The 18165-nt window shown below is 41.4% G+C and overlaps 1 protein-coding gene across 1 annotated transcript; it reads right to left on the reverse strand.

Annotated features, from left to right (window-relative positions):
- Window positions 1-448: 448 nt before the first annotated feature.
- Window positions 449-14647, reverse strand: kcnk6 (potassium channel, subfamily K, member 6). The gene is made up of 3 exons (XM_084351244.1): window positions 13931-14647; window positions 7760-8152; window positions 449-2016 (listed from the first exon to the last, which is right to left on the reverse strand). The coding sequence occupies exons 1-3, from the start codon at window positions 14244-14246 to the stop codon at window positions 1766-1768; spliced, it is 960 nt and encodes a 319-aa protein (XP_084207370.1). The 5' UTR covers window positions 14247-14647; the 3' UTR covers window positions 449-1765.
- Window positions 14648-18165: the final 3518 nt, after the last annotated feature.

Genomic DNA, 18165 nt, shown 5'->3' on the forward strand with positions numbered 1-18165 from the left:
CAACCATTTTTTTATAACTGATTAATTGGTTTGAGTAGTTTCATTTAAAAAAAAAAAAAAAAAGTAATTCCAGCTTCTTAAATGAACATTTTCTGGTTTCTTTCCTCCCCTCTTTCTGGGTTGTGGACATAAGACATTTGAGATCATCTTCAGCTTTGGGGAACAATTTTCACCTTTTTCTTACATTTCATAGACCAAACAACTAATTGATTATTAACAAAATAACTGACAGATAAATGAAAGTCTCACTATGATTTTTTTTTTTTTTTTTTTAAAGGACGAAACCGTAACGTGCAGCTCCACCCGCCTGTCTATCTTGAACATTTCAGGATTGATAGGCCATTAAAACTACACAAGACGTGCAGAATCAAGTTTTGGATTTTGGAGTTGACGGTTCAAACCATCTCCCTAAAGAGGAAGATGACATGGTTAACAAATGACTAAATAATACAGAATAATCCTTTAATTTACAGTTATCCAAAGTGAATACATTAAACAGACATTACTCAACAACATACACACAACTTATCGTACAGTATCAGGATATAATGAAACTGTTCATTCAACTACAACTGATGGTAAAAGAAATGATGTGAACATTAAAGTGCATTTTAAATGTTCATCATGATGGATTAAACAGAACAAGTTTGTAACATTTGGTTTTCCATCGAAATAAATCACTTCTCAATCACTACCATGAAACACTTTAAATGTTTTCCTCTCCTCATTCCCTCTATTCCAACCCTTTGACCCTATTTATTGCCGTTCTGGAGGTGTAGTAACATGTGCTACATACATGTGGACACCAGGGGGAGGCACCATAAAGGAGGACAGCCCGTGTACCTGAGGCAAACACACAGCTCGTCTGACACAGGAAAGATACAGCTTCACACAGGAAATCTGACTGAACCCGTTCCAGTTAACTTCCCCAGTGTGTTAAATGCTCGACCACATTTGACCTTATTAGAGGAAATAATGTGCTTGTTCTAACAGATTCATTCGTACTTTCACTGCAGTTGTGATCATTCATGAGAAGCGGGGTACAAGTAAGTCAAGGCTACAAATATGACTGGACGTTCTGGTCAATAGTCTGGAGGTGTTTTTGGCCACGATGTGAATATAAATAACAGCTGACACCCAAATAAAAACAAATGTGGTTAAAGGTGTAAAAAGATCGTTGTGAAGTTGACATGGGGAGTTCATCCACAGGTTGTGTTTAGCACCTGGATTAAGTTTCAGCACAATTATAGTCTATACAGAAAGTGTTAGCCCTGAATTAGCAACCCAAACCTGTCGCACAATGTGATAACAATACATGAAAAAACATACAAAAGTGATCTGAAAACAACTAACCGTGTATCACAAGTCTGAGCCCTTCATGTGTCATCCTGAGGCTGTAAATGTGTACAGTAGCCGAGCATGTACGGTGAACACACCACAGCTACACCAGTGTGGAGGAGGAAAAGGAACATCTGTGTCTTTCAGCCCAGGCGGGTTGCCGTAGTCAGGTAAAATTAGTCCTTCGTCTGTATGTGCAGAAACCATTCACAAACAGTTTTGCGGTCCTCTAATAAAGGCTGAATCTCAACACTCATCTGGATTCCTCGTCAGTATTAGTCTCTGGATGATTTAAATAAGGAGACAAGAGGACAAAATGACAAAAATCAAGACAAGAATTCAGATTCAGCCCACCAGTCTGGGGGTTTTACCACAAGGGGGCCACCAGAGGTAGAGCTTTGTTTTCTTCTCTCGGCCTCCCCACAGCTCAGCCTTTGTTGATGCTGTTGTACGAGGGCTGAGATCCCGGCTCCAGGGGCTTGCTGGCCCCTTTTTGCGTTCGGTAAGAAGGCGTCTGATCTTCACGCTGGTCCTCCACGATGGGCTCCCTGTCTTCGTCCAGGTCGGACTCCTCGCAGCGCGGCAGCTGCAGGAAGGTGGTCAGGCCGTGCAGGTCGGCCATTTTGTGGAAGGTGCGCAGCAGGAGGTACATCATCATCAGCCCCACGAACAGGTAGACTGTGGGGAAGGGCAGAGACAGGGGTCACAGGAGGTCATTATACTTTTACAAAAGAAAGTCATTAGCTGGAGCCGACTTCTCACTGTTTATAGATGTAGACCAGATAATAGGACTCTGCAATAGTTATCGTGATATATGACTATATACACACCTCATCTTTTTGGATATCGTTTCGTGACCCTGGATTTTTTTCCATATCGCCCAACTTTATTTTTTAACAGCTTGAAGCGTAGCAGAGACCTTTCCCACTTGAATTCAGCCACAAAAAGCCAGGTGATGAACAGGATGTGGTTACGATGCCGTCGGTTCATGTGGTAATTTATTTTCCCCCGCTGCACGGAGCCATCATTTCAATTGATGTCATTTAAATGGCATGTGCCATTTTGTGTACCATGTAGAAATGTAGTGGAAACCGCGCACATCTGGCTCAAAGCAGCGCTGTGTTAGACAGGTGTGCACCCACAGAGCCCCCCTGACGACACCCAGCTGTGATGTGAAGGTTACAACCCGATCAGGGTAAATCAACACTTCTCAGCCCAGTGATGGTTACTTTTGATTTGACTTAAACAGCATTAAGAAACACAAAGACGATCATAGGCAAACTAGTTCACAGCCTCTTGCTAGAGCCGAGGAATTAACAGTGAAGTGCAGTCTGACATACACTGGCCCGTGGACAGAGAAATCATTTTAGTGAATCCATTTCAAACATGATGATTCTTGCGTTTGCCTTAAAGAAAAGACACGTGCTTTTCTTCTGTCACATGTATGCACTGAAGGGCCCCACATAACCACAGAGGTCAGGTCCTGGACAATAGTCTCTCACTGTACAAGTAGGCCAACACCAGAAGAAAAAAACAGTGTAGGATTACAGAGGCCTCAGCGCCGTCACTTTACTGTTACTGTGGGAAAATACAGTAAGTGGTGCCTAATGCACACCGGTCAGCACCTGCTGGGTACATATCATTAGCTTTGGTCCTAAATGTTTTACTGTCTTCAGGTTATAGGAAGAAAATGTACGACTACTTAATGCAACCCAACTAAATTAGATGTAAAGAACAACAGATGATGGATTAACTGATTAATAAATAACTGGACTTGAATCAATCAGTGAACTTTTAATCTTCTTAATGTTACACAGCTCCTGTATTACATTAACACCTGTGAAGCACTCAACATGGTGGAAAACAGTACGTGATGAGTTAATGGACTTTGACTGTCTGAACTACCATCCAAAAATATTTGCTCTAGAAATGCTGCGTTGTTGTTGTGGAAAAGGCCTGAAACAGCAGTTTTGAACTTTGCACAGTCGACAATATGTCGAGGGAGTTTTGACATGTTTGGGTCCTTTGCATTGCACATCAGAATACACTGTATATGATGATAATGTATAGATTAGTTGCAAATAAAAAAAGGTCCATTAACTGAAACTTTTCTGGCTTCATGCACCATTGAGCAGCTTTCTAAAGGAACGTATGGGCTCGGCCTCTGACACTGTATCCAGATTTTCTCTTAATGGATCCACTGCGGCGCCACTCAGCCTTGCTTCCAATTTTGCCATTTGGCCACTTGCAGTGTTGCAGTGAAAAATTCTGAGCCGACAGGACACCTCAAACTGCAAACAAGGTCAATCATTAATCTTTCTATTATGATTTGATACATGCAGCTTTTATTTTTGTAAAAAACTTTCTTTGAGTTAAGAAAAGAGATTTAAAAATCTACGACATCATCACAATGTAAAGTCTACGGGCAGAGCTGGACCTCGAGAGTGGGCTCAGTGGGAGAAACTCTACTGTGTACATTAAAAGGGCCGCAGAAGCAGGAAGTACACCTGAGCTCTAGCAACTCTTTTGGTGTATTTGCCAGGTGAGCAATTCTCATTGGACTGAAAGGTTCACTATCTAGTTCTTCTATAAATCTAGAGTCACTTTACACACTCTGTACAATTTTGATCTACAATGTCAGATAATAATAAAATTAGGCGGTAAAATCTTCTTTCTCAGGAAACAATACCTCAACAGAAAATACTGTGACGCAAAAAGAAAAACCCCGTCTAGAAGCTGGCTCTCATTTTCATTTAGCGCTGCAGCAGAGTGTCTATTTATAAAAACACATTTACATATTTAACACGCTGCACTAAAGCACCAGTTTCACATCAGTCACATCATCAGTCTGTGAGAACGGGCCACATCCTGCAGTGGGTCACTAATCCTCCTCAGAACCTGCAGGGACTGTTTGGGTTAATCTGGCTCGACCTACATCATCATTATATAATACAGCCGGTGGGACGAGGAAACAACCCGGCTGCTCCGTACGAGCTGCAGGGCCTCCTTCCAGACTGAAGTCAAGGGATTAGCCGAGGACACAGAGGAGAACACAGCAGCTTCCAGCGTGTCCACCTGAGTCCCTCTGAACAAAACAAACATTAAATCTTCCTAATTTAAGACAAGGAGGGGGTGGGTGGTTTGTCTACCAGCAGACTGATACTCAAAATTTAGATGGCCACAGAAACCCAAGGTTAATTACCAGCAGCTGTTTTTAAAAGATAAAAAAAAGCCTGCAAAGTATTTTAGGGGGATTTTTTTCTTGCAGGGGAAAAAAACAAAACTGAACAAGAGTACGTACGTGAAAATACAGCATTCACTCATTTTTCACTCCTGAATGCGGCGGACCACATTCATCTCAATAAGCTGCTCTGAGTGTTTGTCGGATATTCACTGCAGCGCTCTGACTGAGACCACGAAGGAACAAAACAACAGCAGGACTACTTTTAGACAAAAAGGTCATTCCAGCTCTGATTCAATTACAGAGAAAACAGCCGCGCAGAAAGTGAAAAACAAGAGCATGACTATGAAAATAACCTCCATCATGTGACAGTGACGTCTCCAGCTGAACAAGAACAAAGACACACTGGGATCCAGTACAAGGCTTTATGGAGAAGTTGACTCACATCATTGGGAACGATCCAAATGGTTTTCCTGTCCACTCTGCCAAACTGACACACTCCTGATAACCTCAGCACAGCTGCAGGTGCAACATTTTTATTCTGTTGCTTATTTTATAGTTTTAGAGATCATACAAAAACAGAAGACATCATAAAAATGCCAGTTTCATAGTTGCACAAATATATTTCTTCTTAAACAAACAAAGATGAAAGATGACTCACAAGATGTTGTTGCCAAAAATCAGCTTCTTATACGAGAGATACAGACTATAAATATCACAGGCAACTATTCTGATAATCAAAATAATAAAGTTTCATTTTTTTCTGCAAAAACTGTGAAAAAATCCCAAATAATCTCCAGTTCCATGTTTTAATGTCTTTGTCATATATCATTCTGAACGGATTATCTTTGTGTTTTGGACTGAAGAAAAGGAGATATTTAAAGATGTCAACTTGGTCTCTTACAAAAAAAATAAATAAAAAAAACAATGAAATACACTATTTTTAGAGTTTTTTCTTGCAAATGTATGACTTTATGATCTCAAAGAATATTTCAAGTGTTTTTATTTTTTTGTGTAATAATTTCATCTTTGAAAATCTCAGTTTTTCCTGGAGAATTGCATCCCTCCCTGGCTACATCATTTTTTTCAACTATCAATGGCTCTAATATGCTGCCGTACATTGTGTGTTTCTTCACCGTCTGACTTTTTATTGACCAAACAAACAATAATAACAATAAAAACAGAAAATAAAACAATCCGCAGATTAATCGTTAATGAAAATAATAGTCCAAGTCAGAGTCATATATTTTGAAATATTTCAGTCTGGACCAGGGTCGTGGACTGACTGAACTAACACACTGACATGGCCATCCATCCAGCCACGCTGGTATCAAGGCTAAAAAAACAAATAGGAGGGTCATTGCTCTCTAATCTAAACCATCGACCGATTCACACACACTGAACTTCAGGCCGCTGTTCCACTGACTCGCTCCAGGTTTTTATAAAGCTTATCAAAAAGCAGACTTCTTTCTAACTAACGCTCTGAAGATAATTTCATTTCTGTTTCCGCAAAGTCGGACCAACTAACAATGAGCAACACAGAAGAGTGAACTTCAATTTCCTCACAGCTAACAGATGCATTCAGGGAGCAGCTCCATTTATGAAGAGCTGATCTGTCAACTGCGATGTGCTACTGAGAACAGAGAAGCAGTGAGAGGTGTTACTTCTCACATCAGAGGTGAGGATGAGGGCTGGATAGGTCATCTTCTCCCCTCACAGCAGGAGGACTAAGCTATCATCCTGGATATATGAGGGTTCATTTCTATCATATTCCCTCAAGAAATCATTTTAAAGAACTACAGTTTTTCCTCTGGTGGCCATCTCCCCTGCTTTCTTTGCGTAGAAACAAAAACTGCCTCGTCTTCTTTTCTCTTCAAAAAGTTACCGCAGCAGAGAGACGAGACTCTTCCTGTGAGATCTGTGAGATTGTCTCTCAGCTCCGACTCTGCAGGTCACCACACTGCCGGCTCAGACGGGTATTCTGGTGGACTTGCTCTCATGTACAGCGCTGCAGGCATGTGGCAGCTGCGTGTGATGCTCACAGGAGAAAACCACACCAGACTCAATCATGTGACTCCTGTGTGTGGTGGGTTTGTGGTTATTATCTTCATTGTGTACATAATGATGAAGATAAGATCCAATTTAAATTGATAAACTGTGTGAATAAATAGGATTCCTACAAGACGAGGCAGAGCCTGCCAACTTCTCCACCTCAAAAAGATGCAAACCAGCTGCAATATTTAGCTGGATTTTATTTTAATGCAGAAAAAGTTCCTTATTGCACCAGACGGCACAGTCTTATTGCTTATCTGTATATTATTTCAGCTTACAGGTGGTTCAGTTGAGCTCCAGCTGCTCAATGTTTAGTTAGCCGTTAGATTTGCAGGGTTTTGGAGATATTGGCTGTAGAGATATCTGCCTTCTCTCCAATGTAATGGATCTAGATGTTGTGCTTAAAGTGCCAAAAAATACATTTGAAAAACTCAACAGCAACGTCTCTTTCCAGAAGTAGGAACTACTTTTTTTGCGCATCAACGCGCAGATGGACGAGAGGCTCGGGCTCGTGACAGTGCAGGATGTAAACATTAATGGCGTCCTCCTCGGCTTAGCTGTAACCTTAGCTAGCTGAGTTAGCTTAGTTAGCCAGCCTCTTGTCCATGAGACTTTGGGCTGAACTGTCACTGTAACAGTATCAGATTCATAGTGTAGTTTGATTTCATTACAGGTATCTCTTTTCTCTGTATATTGGATAAGATATGATATAAATCATCAGTTTGCATTGACTCATAACTGGATGGTAGTGAAGGTGAGTAATTTTAAAGGCAGGCACGTGGCAGTAGTTTTCAACATGTCTATGTTAAATTTCATGTGTGAGTGAGACTCTGCACTAATTCATCTGCATAAAAAACTAATTGGTTTGACTCCAGGCTCAGTAAACATGCACTCAAGACCATAATGAGACAACACCTTCTTATCAAACATACAGCAGATGACCAAGCCTTAAAAAGGAGGAAGTGTGTGAGCCGAGCACTGTGACTGTGAGACTGTAGACATATTCAAACACACGAACGAAGAGGCAAATGTGACAGGACAAAGACAAACAGAGTAATGACACTGACGCACACAGTCAGCCTTAAAATTACACGTGACTCCTGCACGATCAGAAAAAGCTACTGCAGTTTTTGGAAATAAGTTGAAAGTATACAAAAAGATGAGGAACGTCATAACAACTGCACTCACCCATGACAGCGACCTGGTACAGCGCCCTGTACGACTGCCCAGGCTCCGTCCCCGGAACAAAATCCCCCAGTCCGATGGTGCACAGTGAGATGAAACAGAAGTAGATCCCATCCAAGAACGACCAGGACATCTCCACTGCGCTGAACACGGCCGCCGGCGCAACAAAGAAAAGCAACAACACCAGAACCAGCAGCAGCAGGAAGTGGACGATGGTGGCCGGACGAGGCTCCATCCCTGAACGGTGCAGGAGGCTGACGGGAGCGAGGACCAGAGGGTACATGAGCCTCTGGACGCAGGCGGTGAGCACCAGCATGGTGAAGGGGACTCCTATCAGAGCATAGAGGATGGAGAAGGCTTTTCCAGTGTCGGACAGAGGAGTGGTGTGACCATAACCTGGAGATTGATGAAGAGGACAGAAAGGATGAAGATTAATAAAAAAAAGTTTCTTCTTCTCAGCTGGACAATATAGTCGTTTTCTATTCAACTGTATATCCCCGTAGCAAAGCCCCATTGTCATCGTCTCAAAAGAGATGGATACTACTAGAGGTAAGTGAGAACGTGTTTTTGTCATTTAAGCTTCGCACTGTGTGCACAGTGACAGTTTCAAACAAGTTAGATGAGTTTCCCTTGGTGACCGCACAGCAGGAGGACTTTAGGTGAAACATTTCCTCAAAAAAGGTTTTCACAATTTATGGTTTGGGACGTGATCATGAGTACAATGGCTAAAGAATTAGCGGAAGTAGTCCCAGGTATTGTTTCTGTAAGACGAGTGGTAACAGCAACACGATTGGCTCGTGAAGTTGGTCTGCAGCCAACTTCTTCAGTTCAAAAGCACTGGAAAACAGCAGTTGTGGTCAGTATCAGGGAACTGATGCAGGGAGGCAGAAAATACAACCTGATCTCACGGCACAAACTGCTCACTGAAGATCTGCCAACAGGGAGACATTCTCACCAGGCAGCACTGAAACTACTGTGACTGCACCAGATCTCAGCACATAAAGAAAATCAAAGTGATTTTGGGTATCAACACAGCGAGAAATGTCATGAAAACAATACAGACACAGTAAAGAAACATTACAGTCAACTGAAGTGCCACATAGATCCATCCATCCAGTCTGCACAAGAAGTCACGGCTCCACAGAGAGCTGGTTAAAACATCTGTGCAAACAATGCACTGGTAGTGGCGTTGAAGACGTGTTTTATTTGGTGCGTGAGTTGAAGTGTTTAACTGCTTTGAGCTGGCTGCTTCCACCCAGCATGTTCCTGAATAACAGCCCAAACCCGGTTACTGCACAAAAGCTTGAAAACAGCTTCAAAATATAACATTTACTGCACACAGTAACAGGGCTGGAGTCTGTACAGAAATAAAATCACACCGGTTGTTGTCTTAAAACTAAAGTTTCCAACAGTATCAGTCGTTCTCCAATTACGTCCAATACGTTTTTACAACATTAATTCTTATGTATGTAAATTATATTTTTAAATAATTTAACAGAATGACAAAAATACAGTATCTTAACAGAGCTACGCTGGATATTAAAAAAAACTTTAAAAACTTTAACAGCTAACAACATGCTCGATCTCATGAAGCTCTGGTAATCACTGGTGAGACTGGGATGATGTGTTTCAAAAGGTGCTGCCTGGTTGTCATTGGAGCCAGAGAAGGGAGAAGGACTTCATGCGATCAGTACAAAGCTTTCTTTGTCAGAGTCGGCCAACAGGTTTTAATTCATCACCACCAACATTCAGCAGCAGAGACGCAGACACTGACACAGTTAGCTGGATGCAACTCTCAAATCTTCAAGTTTAAAGTGTTTGACTACAAAACCAGGATGATTTGCTGACAGTGACTGTGCAGTCATTTGTAGTATGAACCTGATAGTACCATCACACTGCTGCTGTGGAGACTCAAGGCATCACAGGCTTTGTTTTGTGCTGTGTTGAGGCAATAAGCTCGTGCTTTAGAAGCCTGAGCCTTCATTTCTGCTCCAACACCAAATACATGACGTCACTTTGACTTTAAACACATGTTCGGCTCACAACTGGATTTACAATGAAGTTACTGTGAATTCAGGGGAACCCCACGTAATGATGCTCTGTGCTGCAAGTTCAGTTCTCTCATTCATCTTCGCTTTGACTTTTGGTTTTGGAGGATTTTCCAGTTTATTGTTTCGCTCATTTCCAAGGAACGTTTTGTTTTGTGCTACATCCCCTTTTAATTCAAACATGTAAGAAACCATGTTTGTTTGTTACAGACCCAAACGAATGTCACATCATTTTTTCAGTGAAATAAAAAGTCCACTAATATTACAATCATGATATCCGCCGAGATAGTCACATATCATTCAGCCCTAGTCATGAGTTTCAGTGTTGAAGGACAGAAAATCATTTCTAACAACTCTACTGTACAAATCTCTGATGAAATAAACTGGGACAAACTGAATATCAAGCATTGCTAAAGCATCAGTCTGCAGTAACGTGAAACAGGCTGTAAACAAACTCACAGTTTCACACTTCCTTCCCGTCCGTCAACTGAAACTGTCACAACCTAATTCTGCAGAACAACTTCATTGTTCCACTTTAATGTTCCGTATCTGCTGTGGTTGTACACACACAGTTATTGTGCACATTGAGGAATTAGAACATGACATATAATTGACATTTCATGCGTGTTCACTTCTGTTTTTTACCGCCAGATGCAAATTTTAGATAATAAACCTTTGATCATCTGACAGTTTGTGCCCTTTCTTTCTCCATCATCGATCTGGACTGACCAACATATTAAAGCGTTTGAGGAAGTGTCACGTAAGGAAACACACGCAGCATTGTGAAGGAAATTCATGCATCGCAAACTTCTCCTGAACACAAGGGTCACTTCTGTTCTGCTTCATGCATGAATTTGCATTTCCTCAGCGCCCATGTGAGCGTCTGGCTGTGTGACGTTAAAGTGACGATGATGCTATAGGATTTTGGTACTTTGACACCAGCCGTGCTGTCAAAAGTCAAGGTCGGGTTACGTCTTCATGGTTTCTGATTGCTGACCAATAAACTGACAAAGCATATAAGACAAACACCAGGTCCAATGGGAGTTCATTCTTAAGACTAACGAGTCTATCAATTAAACAACTTCAGGCCCACATGGTCTTTTTCTCCATCCTCCATCATGTTCTTGTAAGTTCCCTCTAAATGTAATTTGGTTCATGGTTTGAACTTTCCTTATTATTGTTTTCTAGTAGTAGATGCATGGACGTCATTTCTGCGACCATAATTTTTTATATTTTGAAGCCAAAATCCTTAAAATTTCAGGTATTTGTCTTTCTCTCACAAAATGTTTGTTTCCATTCTACCAGACAAAGCAGTCATCCAAAACAAGAGGCTTTTTAATTGTTCTAATATCAGAACAAAAGCATGATTTTTACTCCAAACTCTATCTAGCTTGATGAATTTGTGTGATAAAATAGTGCAATTGTGTTTTTCTGTGCATATTCTCTGAATATAGTGGGAGCTGTGTGTGTTTACGTGAACATATTCCACTTGAAAACTTGAACGTTTCTGCCGTTGGTCAGAAGTTCAGTGAGTTTGTGTCCCCCTTTATTCCCAGACATGATGTTTTGCAAGAAACAGGAAGTAGCCTACATTAACTGAAAGACACAGGATATCAGATGCATTTTTTGTCATAACATCATCTGAGCAAAGTTAACCAGCCGGAAAATTCTGCATGGAGAATTTGTTGTACTGGACGGTTCCCACACATTCATTTGTGTGATTAAATGTGAAGCAGGGGGCCGTTTCAGGCGGCGTGTTCACTGTCTCATGATCAGGAAATATGAGAGTTTTGTTGCTAATTAGGTATGGACAATATCTGGGAAAATGGTCTTACACTGTTATGCAAGAGACAATGAAAGTAAAAAATAAACTCTTTATCTCATGACCACACCACTGACCCTCAGCACTTCAGTCTAATGCCTGTTGAGGAAGAAAATACACATTTAGAGTGACGTCTGAGAAGTGCCCTCTGACCTCACCAGTTAATCAATGGACAGTTGATCAATGGACAGACGATTTGATCACTATGTTAAATGTGTGCCCCCATACTTCCCCCACCCCCTGCTGATGACAATCTCCAAAGAGCAGACCCCCCTCCCTTTGCATGTCTTTTGCATACCTGTTGTTTGAACCTGATTGAATCTTCGTTGTTCTTACTGTATAAAATGCTACTGTCTACTGGTAGACTTTGAATAAACACATCACCACAGCAAACTACTCAACTGGACTTGAATGATTTCGTCAACGCTGTACACTGAACACACAGCCATCGTCTCTGGCCTGTGATTCACTGAAATAATGAGATCAACTGCACAGCAACTAACTTTTGGATTAAACTCTAGAGACGAGAGACGCTGGATCCTACATTTCCCAAAGTGCAACCCACATCTTTCAAACTCAACTCCCCTGTTTAAAAAATAATTATGAAACTGAAGTCTCCGAGCCCAATCTGAAATAAGCGTGGTGACATCTGCAGGGTTATTTTCTCAGACTTTAGGAAGCTCCTGCCAGAGGAGCAGAAGACACTTTGCAACTGATGAGGCCGTCAGTCCTCTGTGGGATTATTAACTATGACATGCTGAAGGATGAGATAAGATAAGAAGAGATGAAATATCCGTTATTGTTCCCTTGGGAAAACTTTTCTTGGGCTCAGCATCAGTGAATCAGAGAATACTGATATGTAACCAGTAAAATTGCAATTTTGCACAAAAGGAATTACATATTCCTCACAGCTGCAATGATTAGTTGATTAATTGATAAGGAGATTAAAAGAAAACGTATGTTGCATCCCGCATCATAATATTGAGCACTCAGGAGTAAAGCAGACAACAGACCTGCTGTAAATGTCTCCGTCACCATGTAGTTCCACCACTGCAGCATTTAACTGCTGCCATTTAAAGTCCTGAAGGAAGACGGAACAAATAAGTCTTAAAATATCGATTCGGTCTTCATCCTGGATCTCCACACTTTCGCCCACAAGGTGCTCATAAGACCTCTCGTACATAAAGTGGAGAGAACGGTGCTTTTTATAACCCTCACAGCAGTCTGCACAAGATGAATGAGCGGAGACTTTCATTGTCCTGACAGACCCGTTTAAATACCATGATTAAACTCTCTAAAACTGGCTGCTGCTTCAAGGTTGATCTTCTACAGAATGTCAGTTTTTTCTGCACCTTCGTCCACAGATTAGGATGATGGGGGTGAAGCCAGGTATGTAGATATGGAGGTGACTACAGTGTGCTGGAGCTGTGGTTGGCTCTCGGGTCTCTCTCTGTGCCTGCATGGCTCTCCTCCATCACTACGTGTACATTAGGTTAACTCTCCGCTCAGTGCTGTGTGCCTGCTCCCTCAGGATGTCTTAAATGAACAGTTTCACCAGGTTGTACATTGTATGATACCTGATATAAATAAAGATTCTTCTTCTTCGAAAAGTCTGCCGAGCCGCCTTACAGTAACTAACCACAAAAACCTCTTGTTATGTATGAGAGCCGTGCTCTTACCCAGCTGCACCCTTCACTTCCTGTCACATCCAGGTCGGGTGTCTGCATGCTGTACTGTTCAGACCAGCTCACACACACAGGATAACTGATGCAGATGCTGCAGTATGTTGGTGACTGTCAGTAAACTTCTCTGCTCTCTTTTACATTCGTCTTATAACTTCAAAATAAAAGTCCCATGAACCTCCTGTTAAAGAGAAATAAGTGCCAAGAAATCCTCCATGTTTGACTGTGAGAAGAGATTTGGGGAAATTCTCAGATGATTGAACAGGAAATGACATTACTCTGCTGTTTTCCCCCTCAGGCTGTTTGCGTCTTGATCTGAACTGACTTCAACTGAAAGTCACACAGCTGCAACCTGTGACACTTCTGTGACACGTGGCAAAAATAACCAATAAAATGACTGACAGTGTTTGAACTTTGTGGTGTTTTATCTCCAATAAAAAGTCAAACTTTTCGTTTCCTTCATAGTTCAATCACCACGATGTGTGATATTACTGAGAATCAGCTGTGGTGTTGAACTTATTGTTCATGAGGTGAGCTGAGGCGAGTGTTGCGCCGTGCGTAAAGACGCCACCAGGTGACTTTCTCTCGCTAAAACTTCTTTTGTGCTTTGGTTTCAACTCACCGACTGTGGTGACCAGAGTGTTGGCGAAGAACATGGAGGATGCCAGGTCCCAGTTTGAAGGAATAGTGGAGTTCTTGAGGACGGACACGCCGTACTTGTTGGCCGTCAGCACTTTGACCAGAAAGCGTTCGAGGGACGCGGCGTTGACGCAGCTCTGGTTCAGAAACTCCTGCTTCAGGTCCTCCATGTCCTGTCGCAGCTTGTCCTCCACCGGCCGCTCGATGCTGGAGAAAACCAGCGCTCCGAACAGCAGGTAGATGATATAAAAGAGGATGAAGCCTGTCAGCAGCAGCCACGACCTGCCTACAGAATGCATGTCTTGTTTTTTAGTCGTGGATGAACATCAGTGGAGCTGCTGACCGGCCGGAGTTTCTCTCTCTGCCTGCTTTCTTTTCTTTTCCTCCCTCCCTGTGTGGGGACTTTTTTGGGGGCTGTCCTAATTGAACTTGAACCCCTCCTTGTCAACGCATCCTCCTCCCACAGTCGGAACAGGAGGGTGTGTTCAGCTCGGAGTCCTGAAGTGCATCCTGGATCCTGGAAAAAGCCTCCAACCGCAAATATTCAGTTATACTTGTACTCCACTACATCTGTCTGACAGCTTTAGTTACTTTGGTCACATTTCATCCACTTTCTCTCCACTTTTCTGCACTTTTGCTGATTTTACTTACATACTTTTACTCAAGTAAGGTTTTGAATGCAGGACTTTTTCTTGTATTGGGTTTTTTTTCCACAGTACTTTTACTGAAGTAAAGGTATATATAACACTTTTTCCACAGATGGTTATCACAAGTTTTCGGTCACTCAAGAACACATAATTTCTTAAATTTTCAGTTTACTAGTAATCGCTGTATCTGTTTTACTAAATTATGAATCCAAGTAAAAGTTTAATAAAGTTGTTGTTTGGAAAAACTTTTACCAGTGTTTTAAAGACATCTTTATGTTTCAGTCAGAACTTGTACTTGTACTACATGTAGAGGAATGTGAAGTGATGTTACGCAGCCCTCTTGATAGAGACTGTTACATGTGAACTGTGACCTGTAACTTGTGACCCTTTGTATTGTTTTAAGACACATGTAAGGTACTGAGTAAATCACTCAAGGTACTGAATGTATATTCAATACTATCACTTCCTTCTGTGTGAGTGATTACTTCAGGTACAGAAGGGCAGGATGACAACACACCCACAGAGACAGATACACACCATGCGTTTATTATTAAGTTTATTATCAGGTTAATTTATTTGTGTATTGATCTTATTTTCTTGGCCTCGTCCAAAACGTGGAAGCTGTGTCACGTCCGGCTGCCATCTTTGCTTGGTTCAACCCAACACAGGTGCAGGTGTGTGTGGACAGTACATGCGTATCTCTCTAAGGTGTAACAGCCTCCTGTTTTTCTCATATAATGTCTCTTGATTTCTGCTTTTAGCTGTTTTTCTCCCTCATGTTTTCTGATCCAGATGTTGCCCACACCCTTTTCTGTGCTCTCATCTGGCTCTGGCTCTCAGTTTGAGTCATCGACATCATCCTGCTCAGTATTTTGGGACAGAGGAACGGGTGTTACCTGTAAATCCACATCTGTACATGCTTAACACGACTAAGTGAAAACAGTTCTTGAAACCTGCTAAATAATTTTATTTCTTCATGCGAGTGTTCAATATTTTTGTCTGAGTTTAGTCTCAGTGTCTGTCAGAGATTCTTCTCTGACTGAGCCTCAGACTGACCTTGAACAACCCTGGTGGTCAGGGTCGGTTCAAAGATCCCGTGATGTCCACGACGGCCTAATTGTTTTTCACACTGACAAACACAAGATTAGATAGCACAAACACAGAGTTGTTCCAACGCTTGCTATGAAAATGGCAAAATGTATGGATGTTAAGTAGAAATGATTAACTGTGGGCAGCTCCAGTATTAATATGTTTGTGTGTGCCAGTCAGTCTCTTCACATCCTGGAGGTTTTGTTTACATTGGTTTCCTCCAACTGTGAGATTGTAACTAAGTACATGTACTCAAGTAAAAATAAGTTGAGGTATTTGTACCATTATGCCTTCACTCCACTACATGTTGGAGACAAGTATGTACTTTTTACTCCACTACATTGTATTTGTTGACTTTAGTTACTAGTTAGTTTGCAGATTACCTGCTGCATCAGAGCCAAAAATAAATCACACAATCCAATATTTAGAAAAATGCTGAATATTGGATTTTATAATTGGTCAACTCCTACTATACAGTATATACATAAATCTAAATATATGAATAATTTACTGAAGATACATTTCAGACTTTTTACTCAAGTAATATTCATGTGGTTGACTTTCACAATATCTTGACTTTTTACAACACTGCTTGTTAGTTTTCCAGCTAATAGTTTGAAGAGAAAAGTTAAACCATCATATCTGTACGGTCAGTATGAAGCTACATCCAGCATCTGGTTAGCTTAGCATAGAGACTGGAAACAGGGGGTAATAGCTAGCCTAGCTCTGTCCAAAGGTAACAAAATCTCACTCATGAAAACATTAAATCTCATGTGTTCATTCTTTAGAACAAGCAGAGTGTAAGAACAACATGTTGTGGTGATTTTCCTGACTGAGCAGTGGCGTCATGAAATCTTACTGAATAACCTTTCTCCTATAATTATCCTTGAAGTCAGGCTTAATGAAAGTTAAATTCCAGCTGCTCCTATCTGAGGCCCTGAGTCGTCGAGCTGTGACCTGCCATTTGTTTTAACAGCCAGGTTGCCAGGCACAATGAAACACCCCCAGCATGCTCTGTTAGTCTCTCCTGGAGGTAATCTGCGTCTTGTTTGTGGTGTTTATGTAAAAAGGCCGGCTGATTCATGCGGTGTAAATGGTGAGGTCAGGGCGGTCCACTGCCCATAGGCCTGTTTCCTACCACGCAGTACAAAGCTCTGCTATCACGGTGCAGCAGGAAGGCAGCTGCTCTGACTCAGCAAATAAAGTGCTTAACTCCCTGTGGACCACAGAGCTGCTTCTCTGATCTCACCAAGGAGAGACGTTGGCTTTTATTAACCAGTCGATGTCTTCACACTCTGATGTCGTGGAGTTTCCTGAGCAATGCTGCAGACAAACAGTCTAAGCAGCAACCGAATATACATTTTATTTATTCAAAGAAATTCTGAGCTTTGAGAATTTAGACTATATAGCCAGCTTTATGCAGTGATATGTAAAGATATCACAAACATATCAGTCTCACTCATATCAGTTGATCTAAACTGGAGCCAAGTTCAACACATACCTTGTGATTGTCTGCACAAACAAGAGTGAATGAACACATCTTAACCCGTTACATAACATGTTGTTCTGAGTCCCAGTTGAAGATGTCATAATGTGTCCTGTTTTATCTGTTTGTTTGTCTGTGTATTGATAGTTGTTGGGTGATGGTGCTCGTCTACCTTCGAGCTAAAAAACAATTATAAGCTTGTGACCAGGAGGTTTCTCAGAGCTCAGCAGCGACTTTAAACTTTCTGCAAAATAGTTTTTTGAACCCCTCCTCTTCCAAAATCCCTCCAGTTTGGTACACAGCATATATGTGGATGATTTTAGTGATGTCTCATAGTACTTTGCTATGACAGTTTCCCTGCATTTTCTACAGCTGACGGCTCCTCGATGCATTTTGCTGAAGCAGCATGAAGTCAGAATAATCCTGCAAAATGTTTCTTTTAGAGAAACACAACAGCTTTATGATGAATGTCAGATGCCCACAACACTTTGGTCTTGAGTGGGGTGTGTGGGTGGCGATTAAACTAAGACTCGGTGGGACTAACCAAAGGTTGGTTTAACGCTTTAAATTGAGCTGCGTTGATCAGAAGTCTTTATATTTATTACTTATCAGAGAACTATTTACACAGCAGCCTCAGAATTGAGCTTTTGTCATCATAAGAGTAAGAGTTTATATAAGTTGGGTGAATAAACTTCATCAGCTACCCCATGTGGATTTTCCTTCACCATGAGTACAGATATTAACACATTTTACTGATGATGCTGATGAAAAGTACATTATCTGTACCGAACACTCGTTCACGATCAAACGTAGTCATGAGTCTGACCCTATAATCCTGCCCAGGATTTACTTATTATCTAATAATCAGCAAGATTATATTCAGGCAGCTGTGGCTGATCGTATTCAGCAATGGAAAAAGTGTTTTTTTTAAGAAAGTAACAAGCAACTAGTTATCAAATAAATGTGGAGTAAAAAGGATAATATGCCTCCACAAGG

The sequence above is a fragment of the Pagrus pagrus genome (genome assembly GCF_965226575.1).
Source record: "Pagrus pagrus genome assembly, chromosome: 4".
NCBI classification, from domain to species: Eukaryota; Metazoa; Chordata; class Actinopteri; order Spariformes; family Sparidae; genus Pagrus; species Pagrus pagrus.

Bases quoted from the DNA above. Each gene is read 5' to 3' on its own strand.
- kcnk6 (XM_084351244.1), bottom strand. From the start codon at position 14,246: ATGCATTCTGTAGGCAGGTCGTGGCTGCTGCTGACAGGCTTCATCCTC. The intron at 8,153-13,930 runs GTGAGTTGAAAC...ATCAATCTCCAG, and splicing joins CACTCTGGTCACCACAGTCG to GTTATGGTCACACCACTCCT. The intron at 2,017-7,759 runs GTGAGTGCAGTT...CCTTCCCCACAG, and splicing joins GTACCAGGTCGCTGTCATGG to TCTACCTGTTCGTGGGGCTG.